This window comes from Phocoena phocoena, chromosome 1 (genome assembly GCF_963924675.1).
Source record: "Phocoena phocoena chromosome 1, mPhoPho1.1, whole genome shotgun sequence".
Lineage (NCBI taxonomy): Eukaryota > Metazoa > Chordata > Mammalia > Artiodactyla > Phocoenidae > Phocoena > Phocoena phocoena.
Genome location: NC_089219.1, coordinates 118547956 through 118572007, shown reverse-complemented (window position 1 = coordinate 118572007; position 24052 = coordinate 118547956). Strand labels below are relative to the sequence as shown.

Here is a 24052-nt window from a genome sequence, read left to right as displayed (position 1 = left end):
ACCAATAGGATGTGTGTATATATTGAGAGATTTGTTTCAAGTAATTAGCTCATGCAATTGTAGAGACTGGTAAATCCAAAATCTGTAGGGTAGGCCAGAAAGCTAGAGACCAAGGGAAGAGCCAATGTTGCAGTTCAAGTTCAAAGGCCATCTGCTGGCAGAATTCCTTCTTGCCCAGGACAGGTCAGTCCTTGTTCTATTAGGGACTTCAACTGTGATTGGAGTTGAAGGGATTGCCTGCATAAGAAGGGTAATCTGCTTTACTCAAAGTCTAACAATTTAAAGGTTAATCTTACCCAAAAACACTGTCACAGAAACATCCAGAATAATGTTTGACCAAATATCTGTACATTGTGGCCCAACCAAGTTGACACATAAAATTAACCATCACAGTAATATAAAGAAAATAAATAATTACACTGATTGTTAGGAACCAAGATTTTCAGCTTAAGAAGGGACACAAATATAAAGTCCAAAAAGTACCTGATTTTTAAAAATTGGAATTATCAGTATAACACATCATATTTTTCTTTTCACAACAAACAAAATGTATTTTCTAGCTCAGTCTCCTAAAAGAGTCTAGAACCTCTAGCAATAAATACTACTAGTGCCTAGATATTTACAGTATCTAAATACCATTTCTTATTCAAAGGAACCAAGGCTTTTTGGAGAAATGGCTTCCTTTGACAAGTTGGACTCCTTTCCCACTGCTGGGCACCACTGGGTATCTCTATCTTTAAAGGGCTTGCAATCTCATTTGAAGGTGACCTCAGTGAGGTTTGGAGGAATTATCCAGATTTAACTTGTATTGGAAGTATGCAGAACCATCTACAAAGTATTTTTTATCAAAAAAAAAAAAAAAAGCCTGAATCTGATCAAACTTCAGATACAACTACAGTTTTCAGGAAATATGGAAGATAGAGGAAAATGCTAAAGGACACCATGAACATGAAATCCAAAATCTGCAAAATGACACTGGAAAAACAACTAATTTTTTCCAACTAATAAATACTTTTTAAAAAAGAGGGAGGAGGACCTAGATAGGTTAAAAACAGACAAATAGTCAAAGGCAATAAATGAACTCAAGCAGAGCCTGATTCAAATAAATCAATATTAAAAAGACAAATATGTGATACTTGGTGAAATGTGAACACTGGTTGGATATTAGATGATGTTTTGATCCATTCAGGCTTACTATAACAAAAATACCATAGACTGGGTGACTTGTAGACAACAGAAATTTACTTTTCACATATCTGGAGGCTGGGAAGTCTAAGGCCAAGGTGCTGGCAGATTTACTGTCTGGTGAGTTTCCACTTACTGGTTCATAGATAAATGGCTATCTTTTTTCACTGTGTCCTCACAGGGAAGAAGGGGAAAGGGAACTCTCTGGGGTATCTTGTATAAGGGCACTAATCCTATTCATGAGAACTCCACCTTCATGACCTAATCACTTCCCAAAGGCCTCACCTCCTAACATTATCACACTGAGGGTTAGTTTTCAATATATAAATTCTGGGAGGACACAAACATCCAGTCTATAGAAGATAATATAAAATAATTATATTAAGGTTTTTATGTAGAATTAAATTTAAAGTAACTCACTGGGGTTTGGGAAGTGGGAATTAAATAAGACAGGATTAGCCAATGTTAATCGTTAGGAACTAAGTAACAAAGGGTCATTATTCTGTTCTCTACTATTGTGTATGTTTGAAATTTTCTGATTAAAAAATTAACAAAACGAGTGGGTCTCTGGGTTCACTTTCCAGCTTTGCTTCTTACTGGATAGATATAAAATCTTAAACAATTTACTTAACCTCTAAGCCTCAGTTTCCATATGGACCAAACAGTAAGAGTTCTCACCTCATAGGAAAGTAATAAGGATTAGATGAGACAATGTACATAACATGCTTAATACATGCCTGGCTCACGCTTAAGCACCATAATGAAATGCTGGGCATAGTTATCATTACTTAATTACTCACTTTGTATGTTCATGAGATTTAATCTCCCTTCTGTCAAATTTCAGATCTTTTAGAAATACATAAATTAGGAGAAATTTTAAACTTTAAAACGAAAGCTGTCAAGTCTCATTTCAATCTTATTCGTATCACCTATGTTATTTATTTTACCATATAAAATATATATATTATGAGTTCTACATATCATTTTGTTAAAAAAAACAAACAGCTTTGCCTGCCAGAAGAAAATCTGTGAAGGAACACTTCCTGAGAAGTAGAGTCACTGAGACAGAAATAAGAAAACTGATGTGGAAACAATGAGGCATGAAGCTATGACGATAGACTTTTCGTTCTTACGTTGTCCTTTGTTCAGAACTTTGAAAACGCTATGTCTATATAAACATATTTGGTGTCAACACTGACTCACTGAGCTTTTGGCAAGCCTATTAGGCCTCTCATCTTTAAGAGGCCATAATAAAATACTGAATTCATGTATTACACTACAGGACTCATGTTAAGCCTCTCCCAGAAAAGCTATAACTCCAAGTGGATTACTTTGAATTCTTATAGCATATTTGCTTCATACACCAGTCTGAATTACATCATCAAATTTCACAAAGACGTTCCAAGTAATGCCCAAGCTCAGAGAGAACAGCATATGAAGACCATGTTGTTCTACACTACAGTAGTGCACTGTCAATATTCCATTATCTGAAGGTACGTTTACATCCCCCCAACTTTACCACAGCCCATTTTACCTCCAAGTTCTCTCACAGCTGTACCTAACTAGTTAATGTGAATACCCATGGTTTATCCTTTGAGCCTTCATAAAAGGAAAAACATCATAGTTACTAAGAATGAATTATCCAAAAATTTATGAGAGAAAAACACCCCACCCATAATGCCATCACCTTAACGCATCATTTTACTTTTCACTTCTCATTCAGCTTGAAATATAGTATTTTTAAACAAAATTATTCATTAACTTTCTCTTGTCCCCTATCATCCCTTGTTTTAGGAAATGCTAAGCCAAAGATGGATAAAATTTAAAAAGAGCACTATTTAGGGTGGTTCCTTTCTAGCAGTCTGAGATATCTGCAAAATCAAATCGTCTCCAGAATGTTTGTTTCCCAGCCCCATCCATCCATCCTGTTTGTGCTGTTCTTGTCAAGTGAAATCTTCTTCACTCTTTGCCCCACCCCTTGTCTATTTTTCCAAAGCCAGAACACATTCAAACTTTTCCCCTCTCACCCTTGGTTGTTGATCTCTAAATTAAGTCAACATCTCCAAGTCAGTGATTCTCACTTCTGGCTGCCCTTTACAATCATTGAATGTTTTTTACAAATTAGCTACCCAGGCCTTCCACCAGACTGAGAATCATAATCTCTAGGACTGGAGTATGTTTTTCTTAAAGCTCTCCAAGTGATTCAGAGAAACTACAGGGCTTGGAAACCACTGTTCTAGCGATTACAATTGTACTGGTCAGGCCTTGCAAATTCCATCTTCCATTCTTCTACCAGTATTTGTACTGGTATTTTTTTTTAACATCCTTATTGTAGTATAATTGCTTTAAAATGGAGTGTTAATTTCTGTTGTATAACAAAGTGAATCAGCTATATGCATACATATATCCCCATATCCCCTCCCTCTTGAGCCTCCCTCCCACCCTCCCTATCCCACCCCTCTAGGTGGTCACAAAGCACCGAGCTGATCTCCCTGTGGGATACAGCTGCTTCCCACTAGCTATCTATTTTACATTTGGTAATGTATATATGTAAATGCTACTCTCTCACTTCGTTCCACCTTACCTTTCCCCTTCTTCGTGTCCTCAAGTCCATTCTCTACGTAAGCATCTTTATTCCTGTCCTGCCCCGTTCGTCAGAACCGTCTTTTTTTTTAGATTCCATATATATGTGTTAGCATATGGTATTTGTTTTTCTCTTTCTGACTTACTTCACTCTGTACGACAGACTCTAGGTCCATCCACCTCACTACAAATAACTCAATTTTGTTTCTTTTTATGGCTGAGTAACATTCCACTGTATATATGTGCCACACCTTCTCTATCCATTCATCTGTCGATGAACACTTAGGTTGCTTCCATGTCCTGGCTATTGTCAATAGTGCTGCAGTGAACATTTTGGTACATGACTCTTTTTGAATTATGGTTTTCCCAGGATATATGCCCAGGAGTGGGATTGCTTGGTCATATGGTAGTTCTATTTTTAGTTTTTTAAGGAATCTCCATACTGTTCCCCATAGTGGCTATATCAATTTCCATTCCCATCAATAGTGTAAGAAGGTTCCCTTCTCTCCACACCCTCTCCAGCATTTGTTTGTAGATTTTTTGATGATGGCCATTCTGACCTGTGTGAGATGATACCTCATTGTAGTTTTGATTTGCATTTCTCTAATGTTTAGTGATGTTGAGCATCCTTTCATGTGTTTGCTGGCAATCTGTATATCTTCTTTGGAGAAATGTCTATTTAGGTCTTCTGCCCATTTTTGGATTGGGTTGTTTGTTTTTTTGATATTGAGCTGCATGAGCTGCTTGTATATTTTGGAGATTAATCCTTTGTCAGTTGCTTCGTTTGCAAATATTTTCTCTCATTCTGAGGGTTGTCTTTTCGTCTTGTTATAGTTTCCTTTGCTGTGCAAAAGCTTTTAAGTTTCATTAGGTCACATTTTTTAGTTTTTGTTTTTATTTCCATTTCTCTAGGAGGTAGGTCAAAAAGGATCCTGCTGTGATTTATGCCATATAGTGTTCTGTCTATGTTTTCCTCTAAGAGTTTGATAGTGTCTGGCCTTACATTTAGGTCTTTAATCCATTTGGAGTTTATTTTTGTGTAAGGAAGTGTTCTTTCATGCTTTTACATGTAGCTGTCCAGTTTTCCCAGCACCACTTATTGAAGAGGTTGTCTTTTCTCCATTGTATTCTCTTGCCTCCTTTATCAAAGATAAGGTGACCATAGGTACATGGGTCTATCTCTGGGCTTTCTATGCTGTTCCACTGATCTATATTTCTATTTCTGTGCCAATACCATACTGCCTTGATTACTGTAGCTTTGTAGTATAGTCTGAAGTCCAGGAGGCGGATTCCTCCAGCTCTGTTTTTCTTTCTCAAGATTGCTTTGGCTATTCGGGATCTTTTGTGTTTCCATACAAACTGTGAAATTTTTTGTTTAGTTCTGTGAAAAATGCAGTTGGTAGTTTGATAGGGATTGCATTGAATCTGTAGATTGCTTTGGCTAGTATAGTCATTTTCACAATGCTCATTCTTCCAATCCAAGAACTTGGTATATCTCTCCATCTGTTTGTATCATCTTTAATTTCTTTCATCAGTGTCTTATAGTTTTCTGTATATAGGTCTTTTGTCTCCTTAGGTAGGTTTATTCCTAGGTATTTTATTCTTTTTGTTGCAGTGGTAAATGGGAGTGTTTCCTTAATTTCTGTTTCAGATTTTTCATCATTAGTGCATAGGAATGCAAGAGAGTTCCCTTGGTATTTTAAAGAATAAAGCTATTTAGCTTCTGGCTCAACTATTCTTGCTCTAGGAAACTCTGTTTCTCCCCTCATTTATTTTCTCTTTTTGGTACCATCTCAGAACGTTTGATTAGCCACCCTGAATTCTCTTATGGCAGTGGTTCTCAAATTTGAGTATGCAACAAAATCACCTGGAGGGCTTGTTAGAACACAAATTTCTGGGCCCCACCCACAAATGTGTAATGTAGCAATTCTGATAATTTGCATTTCTAACAAGTTTCCAGGTGATACTGATGTTCCTGATCAGGAGACCACACTTAGAAAATCACTGTTACAGATTTTATTAACCCATAACTTGGGCATAACCTGGCAACTTCACACAGGTACGTGACTCCTTCTTCCCAGAATAATAATCTGCCTTTAAAAATCCATTTCTGAATCACAATATACGTTTGCATTTTAAGGCAAATAAAGTCAATAAGTCAGAGTAAACATTGAGTGCTTACTAGGGGCAAAACAGCGTTCTGATTACTAAAAGCCTCACTGACTTTTCATTATACATGTTAGAATTATTGACATACATTTTCTTGTTAGAACATAAACTTCTGACCCCAATTTGAGAAGGGAAATGAGGAGGTTCTTTGTTGAGTTCTGCCACACCAAACTCCAGGTCATAACGATGACCTTTAACTGTTACTGAACTTTTCATTCCTTACATTTTAGTACTAGATTATCTTCCCAATGTGTTAAGTGGGTTACTTTTATCTCTTTAAGCAGAATGCAAGCTTTGTAAGGAGAGGACCCTATGTTACACTTTTTATCCCTTAGTAGTGCTGGACATGTGATAGGAACTCAACCTTTATTGGCTGACTCATTCATTCATCACTTCCCAACATGCTTTTCCTAAATCGGGGCTCCAAAGAGGATCATGAATTGCAAAAGCAACAGTCTCAGCCAGAGAAAGAACAGATTTCTAAGCCAACTGAATGACTTGTGTTTTAGTCACTCTCCTGGGTTATGCATGATTTTTCCTTGCCTCTTTTCTACCTGGATAACTGAGATCTTACTGTACCATGATGAATCATCAAGAGGAAATGCTGGAGAGAGATAGAGTTAGAAATGAAATTACATATTACCAGTGACAGCCCGAACTTCTAGGAATAGAAGGACTAGAAATTGAAAATGGAATTCTTTTTGTTCACCATCCTATAGATAACACTAATAATTCCTTTTTAGACATCAAAACTGGATCAATTTTGAGAAGCAAGAGAGAAACTGAGGAAAAAGAAATATTCAAATATCACACTCTATTGGGTTTATACGTTCATTTGTGGCTATCGGCAAAGTTATTAACACATAGCAAGGGTGATTTTGACCAAACTCAGTGATTAACAACTCTAACATAAATTCTACCATGCTGTTGCCAAGTGATTCTAATTCATATTTTGATAAACATTTTCCCAATTCTATATTTGCTGAATTAGAACAATAATTTGACAAGGACTCATGAAGGTACATAATGCTATCACCTTATAATTTCATGGCTCAGAGGCTCTCCAACTCTTTGCCCTCAATATACCCAGTGTTCCCCAGCCATTCTTCCCCTATAAAACCACTACCACAACCCCATACTGCCAGTGCTCCCCTTCCCTGGCACTACTAGTATGATCTTAAAGATGGGGAGACAGGAAATAGCAGATGAAAGTTCAGAAAAAAGGAAATGAAGCATACCATTCAGATGCTAAAGACTCGGCAGTTCTGTACTCACAATCCATTTTGGAGATTGTTCTGATGAAGAACTCAAACCTCACACCCTTTTGAGAAATGGAACAGATAACAATAGCAAAATTGGGCTGTTATTGAAATAAAACAGAAAATATGCTAGACACAATATTTAAGCCTTAGCACACACACACAAAAATTTTAACTAGATATAAATATCATAGTCTTCAAAAAAAAAAGTGATCCTTAAACTTTGTACTTATAAAGAACAAAAGACCCACCCATGATATTCTATCATGTGACAACTTATCAATGGAAAATAAAATTTACTAATGTCTCCTTTAGACATAATTTTTAGAATTTTTCATTTATCCAGATGTCAATTTTTATGCTTTTGGTCAGTACTTAAAGGCTATATAAAATGCATTTATAAAACTCAACATTTTTATGCAAACTACATGTTAGACATAGAGAATCCTTACTAACAACCAATGATCTATGGCCCATATTTAAAGAACCACCTTTGTCATTTTTTTTTTTAAATATGGCATCTTTTTAAAAAAAATATTTATTTATTTGTTTGGCTGCACTGAATCTTAGCTGCAGCATACGGATCTTTAGTTGTGGCACGTGGACTCTTTTAGTTGCGGCATGAGTACACTTATTTGCAGCACGCGTGTGGGATCTAGTTCCCTGATCAGGGATTGAACCCGGGCCCGCTGCACTGGGAGCGTGGAGTCTTAGCCACCGGACCACCAGGGAAGTCCAAAAACCACTTTGTCTTTTTAATCCTCTAGCTGAAAACAGCAGAACAAAACTGGAATAGTAGTGATTAACTCACCTGGGGAAATGTAGGAATTATATTCTTTTGAAATCCCAAGTGCCACCAAATATTCGGGCAAAAGAGGATAGCCAATGATATACAAGGTTTTTCAACCTTTACAGTATGGGTCAGATAATTCTTGTTTATAGGTGGTTGTCCTGTGCATTGCAGGATGGGTAGCAATATTCCTGGTCTCTATTCATTAGATGCCAGTTCTACTATCCCACCCTCTCAGTTATGACAACAAAAAATGTCTCTAGGGCTTCCCTGGTGGCGCAGTGGTTGAGAGTTCACCTGCCGATGCAGGGGGCGTGGGTTCGTGCCCCGGTCCGGGAAGATTCCACGTGCCACGGGGCGGCTGGGCCCGTGAGTCATGGCCGCTGAGTCTGCGCATCCGGAGCCTGTGCTCCACAACGGGAGAGGCCACAACAGTGAGAGGCTCGCATACCGCAAAAAAAAAAAAAAAAAAAAAAATGTCTCTAGACATTGCCAAACGTCCCTTGGAGGAAGGCAAAACCATCTCTGGTTGAGGGCCACTATTATAAAGTGATAGGAGGATAAAGTTCAAAATTAGATATTCATAAAAAAAAAACTAGAAGATTGCAGTCACAGAGGTATCAATTTGATTTTTTGCATTATCTCAAAGTTTCTCCAAAGATTCACATTTTCCCAAAGGAAAATTGGGTACAAGGTTACAAATGACACTCCAGAGACAAGAAGAAAAGTTCAATTTATTGTCCAATCATTTTCTTAAAAAAATTTAATTTTTGATAAAATAAAACAAACTTTTAGTACCATAGAAACCTTTCAACATGTACAACGACATATTATTACTATGTACAGCTTCAAAAACAAACGCTGCCAGCTCCAAGTAAAGTGATGTTGATGAACACCCTGACTACATGTAAGCTGTAGAAAATTTCCTAGATGGCCAATGTGTTCCTTAGCTTGGAAAAAAAAGGATACAATTGAAAAATATAAATAAGACCTTCAATCAGTTGAGAATCATAAAAACACTTTCTGAAGTTCAGTCATCTGGATCTTGGGGAATATGTAGTAGTTACGAGAGTTCAACAATTAAAATGAAAGCCTGTGGATATTGAAAACTGAGTATTCCAGGAGAGGTCCTGTAGGTTCACAGTCGGTCTATCAAAAATAAAAGCTATTCTTATTGTGGTGGAACTTGGTATCTGGCTCATATACCATTCTTCACCAGCTCATGGACTCCATTCTCATCAATGATTAAAGGTGCGTGGAATTCTTTATCTGCCACATAACTTTCTAGTCCCTACAAGAAGGGTTGAAATGAAACACAGTTAGAAAATTGGTGGACACTAGTCATGTAATGCTGGACTTAATGGCTATAATAATGACTTGGGTTGAGATACAGAATTTACAAGTCAATAAAAAATCTACTTAGTATACTTTTTAAACTGGGCTTAATGACCTATTTATGGAATCATAAAACAAACAACAAAAAGAGGGAAAGTTATTCTGATTATAATAAAAGTTTTAAAGTTAATAAGATGATAATCATTCTTCCTTATAATCATCACTTAGTAGAGTTAACATTCTAAGCAAGGTGGCTGTTTCTGATGCTAGAAGTGAACAATCTGACAAGGATCTCCAGAAAAAAATATTACGTATTAGAATAAAGGGGTCCCTACATCCCCCAGTCTTAAAGGTGAAAGTATTAAGCATATGAACAAAACAGACCCACTGAAAGGAAAAATTACATCACACTAAAAAATGACAGACGATTTACCTAAAAAACAAGGATTATTTTTTAAAAGCCCATTGCATTTCAATGTGTAGGTGAAATGAAGTAAACATTAAACATTCTGTTCATGGCAACTAATGGATAGATGCAAAGCCATAACAGGAACTCTCGAAGAGAAGGTTTCTCATTCCCAGGACAAGCTCCTCAGGGCAGGGCCACTGGAAAATGATGTGTCTTCTCTAAGGACAACTCTACTTCAACATAAAACAATATCACAATCCTACTTCTAAAAGAATAGGGAAAAAAGCAAAAAGCAAACTTACTTCTCCAGCATAGGAGATAAGAGGAGAGATTTCACATTGTATTGGTACATCATTGGCATCCTTCAAGCTAAGAAAAAAAATCAGACATGGTAAAGATTCTGCTTCCCATGTTACTTGCCAGAGTGAAGATAGAAACCATAATTTCCCTCTGAGAAACCTGCAGATAACAAAATTCTCCTAAACAAACAGAGCAGGTCCTACCTTCATGATCACTTAATTCCCTGAGTAGTAAGTTAACATGAAATCATCATGGTCCAAAAGACACTATCTGGGGTAATCACCAGTAGCTCTTCAAAGTACTTCGCCAACATTGACACACTTACCACCTAATGTACATATCATTTTTTATCATTTCCAAATTTTAAGTTCATAGACAAGGGACTAGTTACTGAGTACGCACTGTGTTCCAGGCTCACTGCGAGGCATTTTGAATCCTTCGTATTTGATTTTAACCCCTGCCACAGCCTTGCATGTTACGTACTAATGTTGACCAACATTCTAAAGCTGCACTGTCCAAGACAGTGGCCACAAGCCACATATGGTTATTTAAACTCAGATTAATTAAAATTTTAAAAATTAATTAAAAATTTAAAATTCAGTCCCTCAGTCATAATAACCACACTTCAAGTGTTCTGTAGCCATAAATGGCTAATGACTACCAAATTGGATAGCACAGATACAGAACATTTCCTTCATTACCAAAAATTCCATTGGACTAAACGGTCAGTTAAATTACTTCCCAGTACAGCCCAAATCTCCTAGATTAGCTGAGCTGATTTATTCAATGTTTCAAGGTGTTTCTCGGTTACTTTCACCAAGGTCCCTTTTTTAAGAGCTAAGGCAGAATGCACCCAAGTGAAGGCAAGGCCAAAGTCACCACTTGCTTCCTCTAGATCACGTTCTAACATTTACAGCCACCTGCGATCCTGAGTTTCTAAATTACGTAACACAAAAGTCAATAAACAGTGCTTTTAATATGCTTAAAGTCACTAACTTCACTAACTTTGGTGGAGTCAATAAAATCAGAGGGCTTCTGAGGTTAGCCACACCCAATCTTTCTGTCAACAGAACCATTTAGTGAGCCTTCAAGGCACTCTATACCCTCCTCCAACTCACTTGTCCTGCTACTTCCCACTCAAACCAGCCCAGACACATGCACTTTAGATTATTCCAAGTCATTCTCAGCTATGGTCCCTTTAACTATCCAAATCATACCCACCCTCCAAGACATAACTCAAGCCCCAACCTTCCTTTGACCAATGCATTTCACAGTGATTGCTCTCATTCAGTTATTTATAAAAAAAATAAATAAATTTATTAGACATGTGATAAGTCACTGCCTCTTAGGGTAATTATTATTTACACCACACATTTAACACATACTGCCTGATGATGTTACTTAACTTTTATGTATGTGCATCTTGAATCTCCCAGTAGGCTGTAAGAAATGACTTATTTCTCTTGTGTAAGCTACTTCAGCACCTGGGATACTAACAGTACCTGAAGGTCTGTGTGCAGGCCTACAAACGCTTGCTGGCTGAATGAATAAACGAACTATGAGGGTAGATGGATGGCAGACTAATTCAGGTAAAAGATGAACTAAAAGATGGAGCACATATCTCTCCAGCCAGAGATGCAGATATGTATCAGATTCTATCAAAAGAGCTCAAGAGATCTGGTCCAGACCCTCTGGGGCAGCTTGGAGTCCTATAAAACCAAATGGGAAAATGAGGACCCATTCCACTGATAAGATGTATATAACCCAGCCCCACCTGAACCCCTAAAGGATTTGGTGTGCCAGGAACTGAAGGTGTTTTTGAACCGGAGGAACACATAGCCGACCTGAATATAACTTCCCTTCTAGTACCACAAAGATCCCCCAAAAAACTAAGAAAGTTGGATGCCCGAGAGGAGAAAAGAGACGAGCTCCCGTCACCAAATGTAAAATCTCAGGAGATAGGCAAATCAGCCCCCAACAGCCCTGTCCCCTAATTCTTTAGTCAAGCATCCTTCTGGTAGCTAACGCTGTTGAGTAGGTATTCAGGTAAAAAATAAAAATAATGTCATTTTGTCAAAATTCAGCATCCTTGCTTCCATTCTTTCAGAATACCTCCAAGCTGTTTCTTCCCTCTTTTATAAAAAATACATTCTTTCCATCTCTCATTTTTAAGTAATCTTTTCTACTCTATGAGGGCATCCTTTAATGCTAAGAATTTCAGCAGGACTTATTTCTAATTCCATGATCTCATTTGGGGCCAAACTTTGATTTCAGTTTAACTATTCAACAAATGGTTAAAATGAAGTAAATTGGGATGGGGGGAGTGTGAGATAAAAGAACCCAAACAAGAACTAAATAATGTTTAAAACTTTTTGTATCTTAACTGAGATAGCTGGATGTTGTTTTCGGTTGTATAATTAAGAAGTTGTTTCACTTAACAGGTTAAAAGCTGTGGTTCAATCAGAAGGAAATTTAGGGTCAAAAATTTATTTTTTTAATTGTAAAAGCAGGTTGCTTCCACATATTAAAGACGATGGATGGGACAGAAAATGACAAAGGGCACTGCGTCCCAGCTGCCATGGCATGAAGGGCAATAGTTAGCTATGGCTGCTATAAGAAACTAGCCAGCTCTGTGAGTCCACTTCCTTGTCTCCAGGGCCACATCCCAGAAACAATGACACTCACAGGGACTTGTCTCTACAGGGCAAAGATGAGTGGCACAGGCAGGAAAAAACATACAGATGAAACTCACATCATTGCCACTCTATTTCTGAGAAAATCCCCATCTCCAGATCCTTGGCTATGTACACATTTCCCAAATTATCTTAAAAACTTAAAATTCAAACTAACCTTATTACTTTTAAAGTGTAATAAGAATACCAAGCTGTCTCTTTAGCTATAAAGATAATGGCTTTTTCAAACTCTGTCAGTACCCAAACAAGAGAGGATACATGCTACTTCTAGCTAAAAATTATCAACCATTAAGACAAAAAGACACTTTCTTTAGGAGCAGGAAATAACTGACTAAAATTAACACAGAGAGACGAAAAATGGAGCTGTTACTATGAGAATAAATCAAAAGGACAGTTTTCTCAACGTTAAGAGCCATCAAATATGTCAGGAGTAGTTAGCCTTTATACTGACAGCATATATCCAATTTGATAAGACACATCTGCAGAATGTTATTTTTATCTAGCTTATGCTAAAAGGGGTATGCTGGGATCCAAATTTGTTCTCCCTGGCCTGTAACCTGCTCTAGATTTTATCTTTTACTTGTTAACTTGTCACTACAGGCTCAAATACCTATGGTCAAATTCTTTAGAAAAGCATGCTCCCCATTTCCAGCATGCACTGAGATTCTGAGTTAGTGTCATCCAGCGAGATACCTGCCACCAAATAAGCAGTACCCCCACCAAAGCTTCAATCACCCACCCCCCCCCCAGACCACCAAAAGGCAGAGAGCACTAAACTACAATGCCAGTTAGTATGGAGGGAAGCACAGCCCCATCACCATGCACTGCAGGCAGGCTGGTATATTTACTTGTGATTGACATCAGCTGTGATGGTCTCTGACTTTCCATTTGTAGCACTGCTATGTAGGAACAAATAAGCATTAATGGGAAAGGAAACATACCAAACAATAAAAATGAAGTGGAACTGCAAAATATACTTGACTGAAAGGCATGTATTTATGGTAAATTATAAACTTGGCAAAGGAGATCTGAGGGGGTAAAAAAAAACGAAAAACAAAAAACTCAATGGTCAAAGATGAAGCATGAGGACAATATCACATGGCACAGAGCAAGCCTGTTGACAAGACAGAGCCTGAAAGTAGCCTTGGACTGCGAGACAGTCTACTACTGCTCCTTCTTGTAAAAACACAGTTATGGACCAGTAAGTTCCAAGGCCCAATGTTCTAACCTTTACCAAGGCATTCTAGCGCTTTTGTGCATACAAACAATCTTTTTATCCCTTAAGAATATAAATTATACGGCAGAATGTTTTTTACAAAAGTATAGAAACATCGAATGATTTAGAAAGGGGAAATTCTAGGTGCCAAGAGGTTTTATCAAAAAACATAAGACGTAACTTACTTTATCTCACATTTGAATAGCTCCAAGGATCTTCTTTTTTTTTTTTTTTTTAATTCTAAAATCCTAAAACATTTCCAAAGTTTGAGTATCAGTGAATGTATGTAGCATGCACATCCCTTCCTGGCACCTCCCTCAGCAATCTGAAAGTGCCATGGTGAGAACTGAAGTACGCCTATGTCTCATAGGCAGCCTGTGGGTGGCAGGTCTTTTGAGGGTTGGAGGGCAGGGGCTCGTGGATAGCACTTAAGTGAGGCCACAGATATATGGGCAGCAAAAATCAATCCTCTTGCACTGTGGCATAGTGGCCTCTGATGGACTTTAACCATGGGGCACACCAGAAGAATTACCTTCTGACCATCATTCAGTAGGAGTCAGTTCACTGACACAGTAGAGAGGCATCCAAAAAACCAAGAGTTTTAGAAGATTCCTCTTTAAGGGGAAGTAAAGCTATTGTTCTCTTTGTAACAGGCCAAGCCTTCATTACTTCACATCAGGATCTGCCCACATCAATACTCTGCTTTTTTTTAAGTTCTAGGAATACATCAGAGATAGAGGAAAAAGAAGTCCAAGAGGAGAAGCCCAGGAAGCGTACACACAAAAGAGAAAAGGCATCAACCTACCGCGGAATTGCTGGGAGGCGAGAGCCATTTTCATCTATGAAGTGGCCCCCGGCATTGAGGACCCAGCAGTGATGGAGGGACATCAAAGCATGCCTTGCAGTAGTGGGGTTGTCCTTCCCATTCTGACTGTCTGCATTCTTCAGTGGGGAAAACTCATCTTCCCGTAATACTTCATACACCACAAACTTCCTAGAGTAGAACCATACAAACACTGCTTTATAATGAAATAAAACTGTGCACACAGCTTCTGACTCCTCTCTATATAGCTAAGCCTTTGGTCTTCAATTACAGTCTCTCTTAATCCAATTTCAAACGAATGCTGAAAGAAATAATGTTCATCCCTGGATGAAATAAAGTTGGAATTCCCTTCTTTCTCTCTGCAAAATGAAAAATTATTTCCAACCCCAACAATAAAATACTTCATCTAATCTTAAGTCAGATTAGAAATCTTAATACAAAAAGATCATATTAGTACCTATTCTGGAACAAAAAAAAAACAGGCAAAAAGGATGATTTAGAAACGTATATAGGAAGATTACTCTTCTGCATTTTCATATTGGTCAAATTCTGAGACACAAATCTCAACATCAATGTGATCTTTAACAGAGAGCTATATAAGATAAAAACATGTTCACTGAAACATTTACTCAGATCAGTAAGACATCCTAAACACAAAATGGGCCAATTCTCTATCTCAACCTTTTCTGTCTCTCAGCCAAAATAAGTGACTTTAACAATTTTGCAGGAGAGTCAGATAATAAACTAATTGAAATTTTTTAAAAAGTACTCACAGGCAACTCAAACCATATTCTTGGATTGGTGGTTTCACACTAGAGGATGATAATGAGTCAAAACTATACACTCACGATCAAAATGCCATAACTGACATATATGCTGTCAACTGTCTTCTGAAAAGAGTGTTCTGCCTAGAAGAGTAAAGGGCAACGTTTCAAGACATACTTAATCTTACTGATGCTATTCGAAACATACTTTGCAAACTGGAAGATGTCAAAGACAAATTTTTCCATCTTTATTCCATTTGGTTTGTCTGGCTTAATTAACTGCCCCTGGGAATCCACATATGGAATCTTCTTTTGAGCCACATGGTGCTGCAACTGAGGTTCATAAATACTAAGTAGGAAAAGACAAAAAAAAAAAAATCACTTTCCAAATTTAAAATGCCAGAGAATCTGATAAACATACTCAGGAGCAAACGCACCAACAATGAGTACTAAGATTTCAAAGGGAAAAGCATTTGTTAAATTTCAGTTCACGTTTAAATGAATAGACTTCCCTATTTATTTCCTTAAATTAAAAAAAAAATCAAATCATGATCTCCAAAATAAAAAAGTACACACACAGCTCACACCAACATCTCTCCCATGATTTCCATGTCTTTTATAAAATGTTCCATTCTTCACCCCAACTTTCCCAACTGAGATACCATCAAGTGTTAGATGGAAAGATGAGTATTTATAATTACTTTGGATGAATTAATAACACAGCTACAAAAAGCATAGTGGAATGGGAAATATTTTGGGACTGGAGTTGAAATTCTAAAGTAAACCTGAAAATGGAAATCAAAGGAAAGCTGGAGTAGCAATTCTCATATCAGACAAAACAGACTTTAAAGACTATTACAAAAGACAGAGAAGGACACTACATAATGATCAAGGGATTAATCCAAGAGGAAGATATAACAACGGTAAATATTTATGCACCCAACATAGGAGCACCTCAGTACATAAGGCAAATGCTAACAGCCATAAAAGGGGAAATCGACTGTAACACAATAATAGTAGGGGACGTTAACACCGCACTTTCACCAATGTACAGATCATCCAAAATGAAAAAAAAGTAAGGAAACACAAGTTTTAAATGACACACCGAACAAGACGGACATGACTGATATTTATACGACATTCCATCCAAAAACAACAGAATACACTTTCTTCTCAAGTGCTCATGGAACATTCTCCGGGATAGACCATATCTTGGTCACAAATCAAGCCTTGGTAAACTTAAGAAAATTGAAATCATATCAAGAATCTTTTCCAACAACAATGCTATGAGACTAGATATCAATTACAGGAAAAAAACTGTAAAAAAATACAAACACATGGAAGCTAAACAATATGCTACTAAATAACCAAGAGATCACTGAAGACGTCAAAGACAAAATCAAAAAATACCTAGAAACAAAAGACAATGAAAAGATAACAACCCAAAACCTATGGGATGCAGCAAAAGCAGTCCTAAGAGGGAAGTTTATAGCAATACAGTCCTACCTCAAGAAACAAGAAAAATCTTAAATAAACAACCTAACCCTATACCTAAAGCAATAGAAGAAGAAGAACAAAAAAACCCAAAGTTAACAGAAGGAAAGAAATCATAAAGATCAGATCAGAAATAAATGAAAAAGAAATGAAGGAAATAACAGCAAAAATCAATAAAACTAAAAAATGGTCCTTTGAGAAGATAAACAAAATTGATAAACCATTAGCCAGACTCATCAAGAAAAAAGGGAGAAAACTAAAATCAACAGAATTAGAAATGAAAAAGGAAAATAACACCTGACACTGAAGAAACACAAAGGATCATGAGAGATTAATACAAGCAATTATATGCCGATAAAATAGACAACCTGGAAGAAATGGACAAATCCTAAGTAAAGCACAACCTTCTGAGGCTGAACCAGGAAGAAATAGAAAATATAAACAGACCAATCACAAGCACTGAAATTAACACTGTGATTAAAAGTCTTCCAATTAACAAAAGCCCAGGACGGGATGGCTTCACAGGTGAATTCTACCAAACATTTAGAGAAGAGCTAACACCTACCCTTCTCAAACTCTTCCAAAATACACTGGAGGGAGGAATACTCCCAAACTCATTCTATGAGGTCACCATCACCCTGATACCCAAACCAGAAACAGATATCACAAAAAAGGAAAACTAAAGGCCAATACCACTGATGAACATAGATGCAAAAATCCTCAACAAAATACCAGCAAACAGAATCCAACAGCACATTAAAAGGATCATACACCATGATCAAGTGGGGTTTATCCCAGGAATGCAAGGATTCTTCAATATACACAAATCAATCAATGTGATACACAATATTAACAAATTGAAGAACAAAAACCATATGATAATCTCAATAGATGCAGAAAAAACTTTGGCCAAAATTCAACACCCATTTATGATAAAAACTTTCCAGAAAGTAGGCACAGAGGTAACCTACCTCAACATAATAAAGGCCATATATGATAAACCCACAGTCAACATCGTTCTCAATGGTGAAGAACTGAAACCATTTCCTCTAATATCAAGAACAAGACAAGGCTGCCCACTCTCACCACTATTATTCAACATAGTATTGGAAGTTTTAGCCACAGCAATCAGAGAAGAAAAAGAAGTGAAAGGAATCCAAATCAGAAAAGAAGAAGTAAAACTGTCACTGTTTGCAGATGACATGATCCTATACGTAGAGAATCCTAAAGATGCTACCAAAAAACTACTAGAGCTAATCAATGAATATGGTAGAGTAGCAGGATACAAAATTAATGCACAGAAATCTCTTGCATTCCTATGCACTAATGATGAAAAATTAAGGAAACACTCCCATTTACCACTGCAACAAAAAGAATAAAATACCTAGGAATAAACCTACCTAAGGAGACAAAAGACCTGTATACAGAAAACTATAAGACACTGATGAAAGGAATTAAAGATGATACAAACAGATGGAGAGATATACCAAGTTCTTGGATTGGAAGAATGAGCCTGTGAAAATGACTACACTAGCCAAAGCAATCTACAGATTCAATGCAATCCCTATCAAACTACCAACTGCATTTTTCACAGAACTAGAACAAAAAATTTCACAATTTGTATGGAAACACAAAAGACCCCGAATAGCCAAAGCAATCTTGAGAAAGAAAAACAGAGCTGGAGGAATCAGCCTCCTGCACTTCAGACTATACTACTAAGCTACAGTAATCAAGGCAGTATGGTACTGGCACAAAAATAGAAATATAGATCAGTGGAACAGTATAGAAAGCCCAGAGATAGACCCACACACCTATGGTCACCTTATCTTTGATAAAGGAGGCAAGAGAATACAATGGAGAAAAGACAGCCTCTTCAATAAGTGGTGCTGGGAAAACTGGACAGCTACATGTAAAAGAATGAAATTAGAACACTTCCTTACACAAAAATAAACTCCAAATGGATTAAAGACCTAAATGTAAGGCCAGACACTATCAAACTCTTAGAGGAAAACATAGACAGAACACTCTATGACATAAGTCACAGCAAGATCCTTTTTGACCCACCTCCTAGAGAAATGGAAATAAAAACAAACAAATGGGATCTAATGAAACTTAAAAGCAAAGGAAACTACAAACAAGATGAAAAGACAACCCTCAGAATGGGAGAAAATATTTGCAAACGAAGCAACTGACAAAGGATTAATCTCCAAAATACACAAACAGCTCATGCAGCTCAATATCAGAAAACCAAACAACCCAATCCAAAAATGGGCAGAAGACCCAAATAGACATTTCTCCAAAACAGATAAACAGATTGCCAACAAACACATGAAAAGATGCTCAACATCACTAATCATCAGATAAATGCAAATCAAAACTACAATGAGGTATCACCTCACACAGGTCAGAATGGCCATCATCAAAAAATCTACAAACAATAAATGCTGGAGAGGGTGTGGAGAAAAGGGAACCCTCTTGCATTGTTGGTGGAATGTAAATTGATACAGCCATTATGGAGAACAGTATGGAGGTTCCTTAAAAAACTAAAAATAGAACTACCATATGACCCAGCAATCCCACTAGCGGCCATATACCCTAAGAAAACCATAATTCAAAAAGAGTCTTGTACCACAATGTTCATTGCAGCTCTATTTACAATAGCCAGGACATGGAAGCAACCTAAGTGTCCTTCGACAGATGAATGGATAAAGAATATGTGGCACATATATACAATGGAATATTACTCAGCCATAAGAAGAAACGAAATTGAATTATTTGTAGTGAGGTAGATGGACCTAGAGTCTGTCATACAGAGCGAATTAAGTCAGAAAGAGAAAAACAAATATCATATGCTAACACATATATATGGAATCTAAAAAAAAGGTTCTCATGAACCGAAGAGCAGGACAGGAATAAAGACAGAGACATACGGAATGGACTTGAGGACCCGGGGAGGGTGAAGGGTAAGCTGGGACGAAGTGAGAGAGTGGCATGGACATATATACACTACCAAATGTAAAACAGATAGCTAGTGGGAAGCAGCTACATAGCACAGGCAGATCAGCTCGGTGCTTTGTGACCACCTAGAGGGGTGGGATAAGGAGGGTGGAGGGAGACACAAGAGGGAGGGGAAATGGGGATATACATATGCACAGAGCTGATTCACTTTGTTATACAGCAGAAACTAACACAACAGTGTAAAGCAATTATACTCCAGTAAAGATGTTTAAAAAAAAAGTAAAGCTGAGTAACTTTTTAAGAAGTAGTCATCTTAAATGTCTAAAAAGCAATGAAGTGAAGAATCAGATATTGAGAATGTCCTTTATTTAAAAATCTGGTGTGGGCTTCCCTGGTGGCACAGTGGTTGAGAGTCCGCCTGCCCATGCAGGGGACACGGGTTCGTGCTCCGGTCCAGGAGGATCCCACATGCCGCGGAGCGGCTGGGCCCATGAGCCATGGCCGCTGAGCCTGCTCATCCAGAGCAGGCCACAACAGTGAGAGGCCCGCGTACCGCAAAAAAAAAAAAAAACAACAGATGTCTGCATCGACCTCCAGAAATTCTGATTCAGTAGATGTAGGGTAGACATCTGTATTTTTTAAGGTTTCCAGTTGTGGTAGAGAGAGGGTATTCCCTTTCTTATTCTTTGCTTCTCCAGAACCTAGCACAGTTGGAGGGAGGGAAGTAAGAGAAGAAGAGGGAGAACTGCTTTGGACTCCAGTTAATGCACTGAGGAGAACGGGCTACTACTAATTTGCACTCAATGATATATCGTACTAAAAACAACTACAATGTCAGGTAAACTTCCATTTGATAAAGATGCTCATCAGAAAGGAAGATGAATCATGTACGATATGGACTTGAAGTTTCTTCCTACTTCTCAAGTGACTTAGCTTCGAATTAACAATAAATAAAAAATTTTAAAAGCCCCCATCTTGCGCATACTTGACAACATCTCTCAGAAACGGTACAGTGAAGAAATGGTTGGCAATGTTCCCCGCATTGAACAGCAGTCGTCCATCTGAGCTTCGTTTTTGAGCCGTAGACAGAGAAATCTCACTATATTCCACCACCTGGTATACTCCATCTACTCGGCAAACCACTCCAACTGGTTCTGTAGGGTTCGTTTTCTCTACCACCTGCCACCAAAGGAAGACAACAGTAGAGAAAGAAATTTAATCAGGCGCTGCACTGGAGATCTGTCATTTTCCAAGATCACATTTACAATTTTACTTACTTTATCTTTAAGGTATTAAGTCCAGAGGAATCTTCAGATAATCATCTATCTGAAAAGAGGTAAATTATCTCCCTCCTATTTATCATCTAACTAAACTGTACAGTAGAAAGTCCATCATACACATAGGGCCCAGAAGAAATCACACTGGACTGGGAATAACTAAATGAGGAGTCTACGCCCCCCCGAATATGTTTTTATTACTGAATTTATCCTTAACCACACTCAACTACTTTGAGAATAAATGAAACAAAATCTCTCTGAGATTCACAAAACAAGAGAAGTAAGGCATTTTGCCTCTCATTTTGCACAAATCAATATTTCATTTGAAAATGGTGTTTCTTTCATTTTCATTCATGAATACAGCAAATTCCTTATGTTTCAGGGGCTTGGCTAGGAGGTAGGAGGGTTAGAGTGGGCAGGTCACAGGGTTCCACTCCAACTTCAGTCAGAAAAGCCCACTCATATTTATGTTTTGCAGGCTAGGTTTTGTTTGAAGTAAGAGGTTCTATGCTTTTTTAAAAAGTCTGAAAACCAGTGATTTGATAATCTAGCAAAGACTCTCGGATGATCAGGGAGCTGAGAGAAAAGTATTTGGTCAAAATCAGAGGGAAAACATAAGAGTATGTAATTTTTAAAAACCTCACAGGTGATTCTGATACCCCACTACCCTAAGCATATATCACTGACCTAAATTAAGTGTTTAGAATAAAATCATGAAACAACTGTATGCAATGCACTAATAGAAAACCCAAGCCTCAGATGAGATGAATATCCAGCAGAAGAATCAAACAATTAAAATATATGAAGATACTATTTTTGCCCTGTTCGATTAACAATTCAGCATATTCCAGAGTATTTTGAAAAATCTGTCCCCACTTTGAAAAGTCTATCCAAACCATACATGAAATTATATCAATAAAATTAAAGATTTTCTTCAGCAACTGATCTCTTAAAATAAATACAGCCAGTGGTAGTCCCTTCCAGACAACTAAAGCCAGTATTGAGCACTTAGTTTACACAGCAATTAGAGATATAGGCACTGAGTGTAGCTCAGTGAGGCTGGGCTACTGGATACGTAGGCCTGCTGTGTAGTTTCATTGTCTGCTGCCCTGAAAGGAGTACAGTATTCAATGAAAAGAAACCTTCTACCACAGAAGTGGATTAAACTGGAGGGAAACATACAGCAAAATTATTTAAACCAATCATGGACCTATTTGCAATTCTAGTCTATCACTTCACATTCTCTACAGTAGGTATCTCAGTAGACAGGGAATCTGGAATAGATTCCTCCCATTCCCATTAAAACACACACACACACACACACACACACACACACACACACGAGGTTTGTTTTCCAATCACTTCTATACAACCCTACTCCTAACCAGCCATGGAAAATAAAAATAAGCATATTCACACTTTACTTCCCAAGTGTTAATCTGCCAGTAAAAGGTTTACTTTTATAACAACTCTGAACCTCCAAATACTGTAAAAGTCCAGATTACAAAAGAAAGCATTTGTAAAGTACATGAAGTTGGAAGTCAGTTTACATTCTACAGAAAAGATGTACAGCATAAAATTAAGAGGTCTCTTGATTTCCTACAAGTTAAATCCTGAAAAGCTGAGTTCAAAGTAACACTTCAACCTCAAAGTTACTGCAACTGCTTTACAAAATCATCTTTTCTTTTTTTAAACATTTTTTAAAGGAATTTTTTTCTTTCTTTTTTAAATTTAATTTATGTATTTACTTATTTATTTTTGGCTACACTGGGTCTTCATTGCTGCACGTGGGCTTTCTCTAGCTGCGGTGAGCGGGGGCTACTCTTTGTTGCGGTATGTGGGCTTCTCATTGCGGTGGCTTCTCTTGCTGCAGAGCACAGGCTCTAGGCACGCAAGCTTCAGTAGTTGTGGCACGCGGGCTTCAGTATTTGTGGCTTGCAGGCTCTAGAGCGCAGGCTCAGTAGTTGTGGCACACAGGCTTAGTTGCTCCACGGCATGTGGGATCTTCCCGGACCAGGGATCAAACCCATGTCCCCTGCATCAGCAGGTGGATTCTTAACCTCTGTGCCACCAGGGAAGCCCTAAAATTATCTTTAATTAACAATCATTCCTACTCTCTCAGCTATGAACTTTTGTAAACCACTCCACTAAGTCTTTTCTCAAGGCTCTCACTCCATAAAAAATACTTAATTCACCAAGACAGGAGCCTATTAAAGAATTAAAAAAGAATTCCCTGCATAGAATTCTACTACACACTATGAATCACTCCCTAATTTGGTGTTTTTTAAAAAAATACTTTAACATCTTGATTTTTTTTAAATTAAAAGTGTGGGAGGACAGATTACATAAATGGTTTCTACTATTTCTAAAAGTTTTTAACATATACCAGTCTTGTAATATTTCGGTTCCATTTGAATATGTATTTATGCATTCATTGAGTGACGATTACATTATATGCCAGACACAGAACTAAGCAGGAAGACTGAGACAGGATTTGTCCTAGAGGACCCAGGGGAAATGGAGAAGAGAGAATGGTTATATTTACATTCCTGTATGATTAATATACTCATAAAAGTTGGCACACCAATTCAACGCTTTTTGAGCTGCCAGCAAGAACATAATTAATCTAAAGAATTTGGCTTTATAAATGTGATATAATACTAAGAATAAGAGTTGGGAAACAGTTCTAATCCTGCCTCTGCTAATGTGATGAAGGACCTTGAGCCTGGAACTTATTTAGTACTGGAACTCAGAGTGTCCATTTCTGAGATCAAAGGGGTTGACCAGATACATGATC

General features: G+C 37.5%; 1 protein-coding gene across 5 annotated transcripts in view; it reads right to left on the bottom strand.

The window, feature by feature from the left end:
- Positions 1-8688: 8688 nt before the first annotated feature.
- Positions 8689-24052, bottom strand: part of UAP1 (UDP-N-acetylglucosamine pyrophosphorylase 1) — a 39344-nt gene continuing 23980 nt past the window's right edge. For 2 of the 5 annotated variants that reach the window (XM_065875228.1, XM_065875222.1), the window contains exons 5-9: positions 20964-21157; positions 15735-15875; positions 14745-14933; positions 10033-10099; positions 9185-9277 (exon numbers count right to left, since the gene is read on the bottom strand). In XM_065875228.1, coding sequence (XP_065731300.1) covers positions 9185-9277; positions 10033-10099; positions 14745-14933; positions 15735-15875; positions 20964-21157 — 684 coding nt within the window. Of the gene's footprint in view, positions 9278-10032; positions 10100-13571; positions 13623-14744; positions 14934-15734; positions 15876-20963; positions 21158-24052 lie in introns of all 5 variants that reach the window. The other 3 variants (XM_065875205.1, XM_065875214.1, XM_065875235.1) reach the window with 3 other exon arrangements.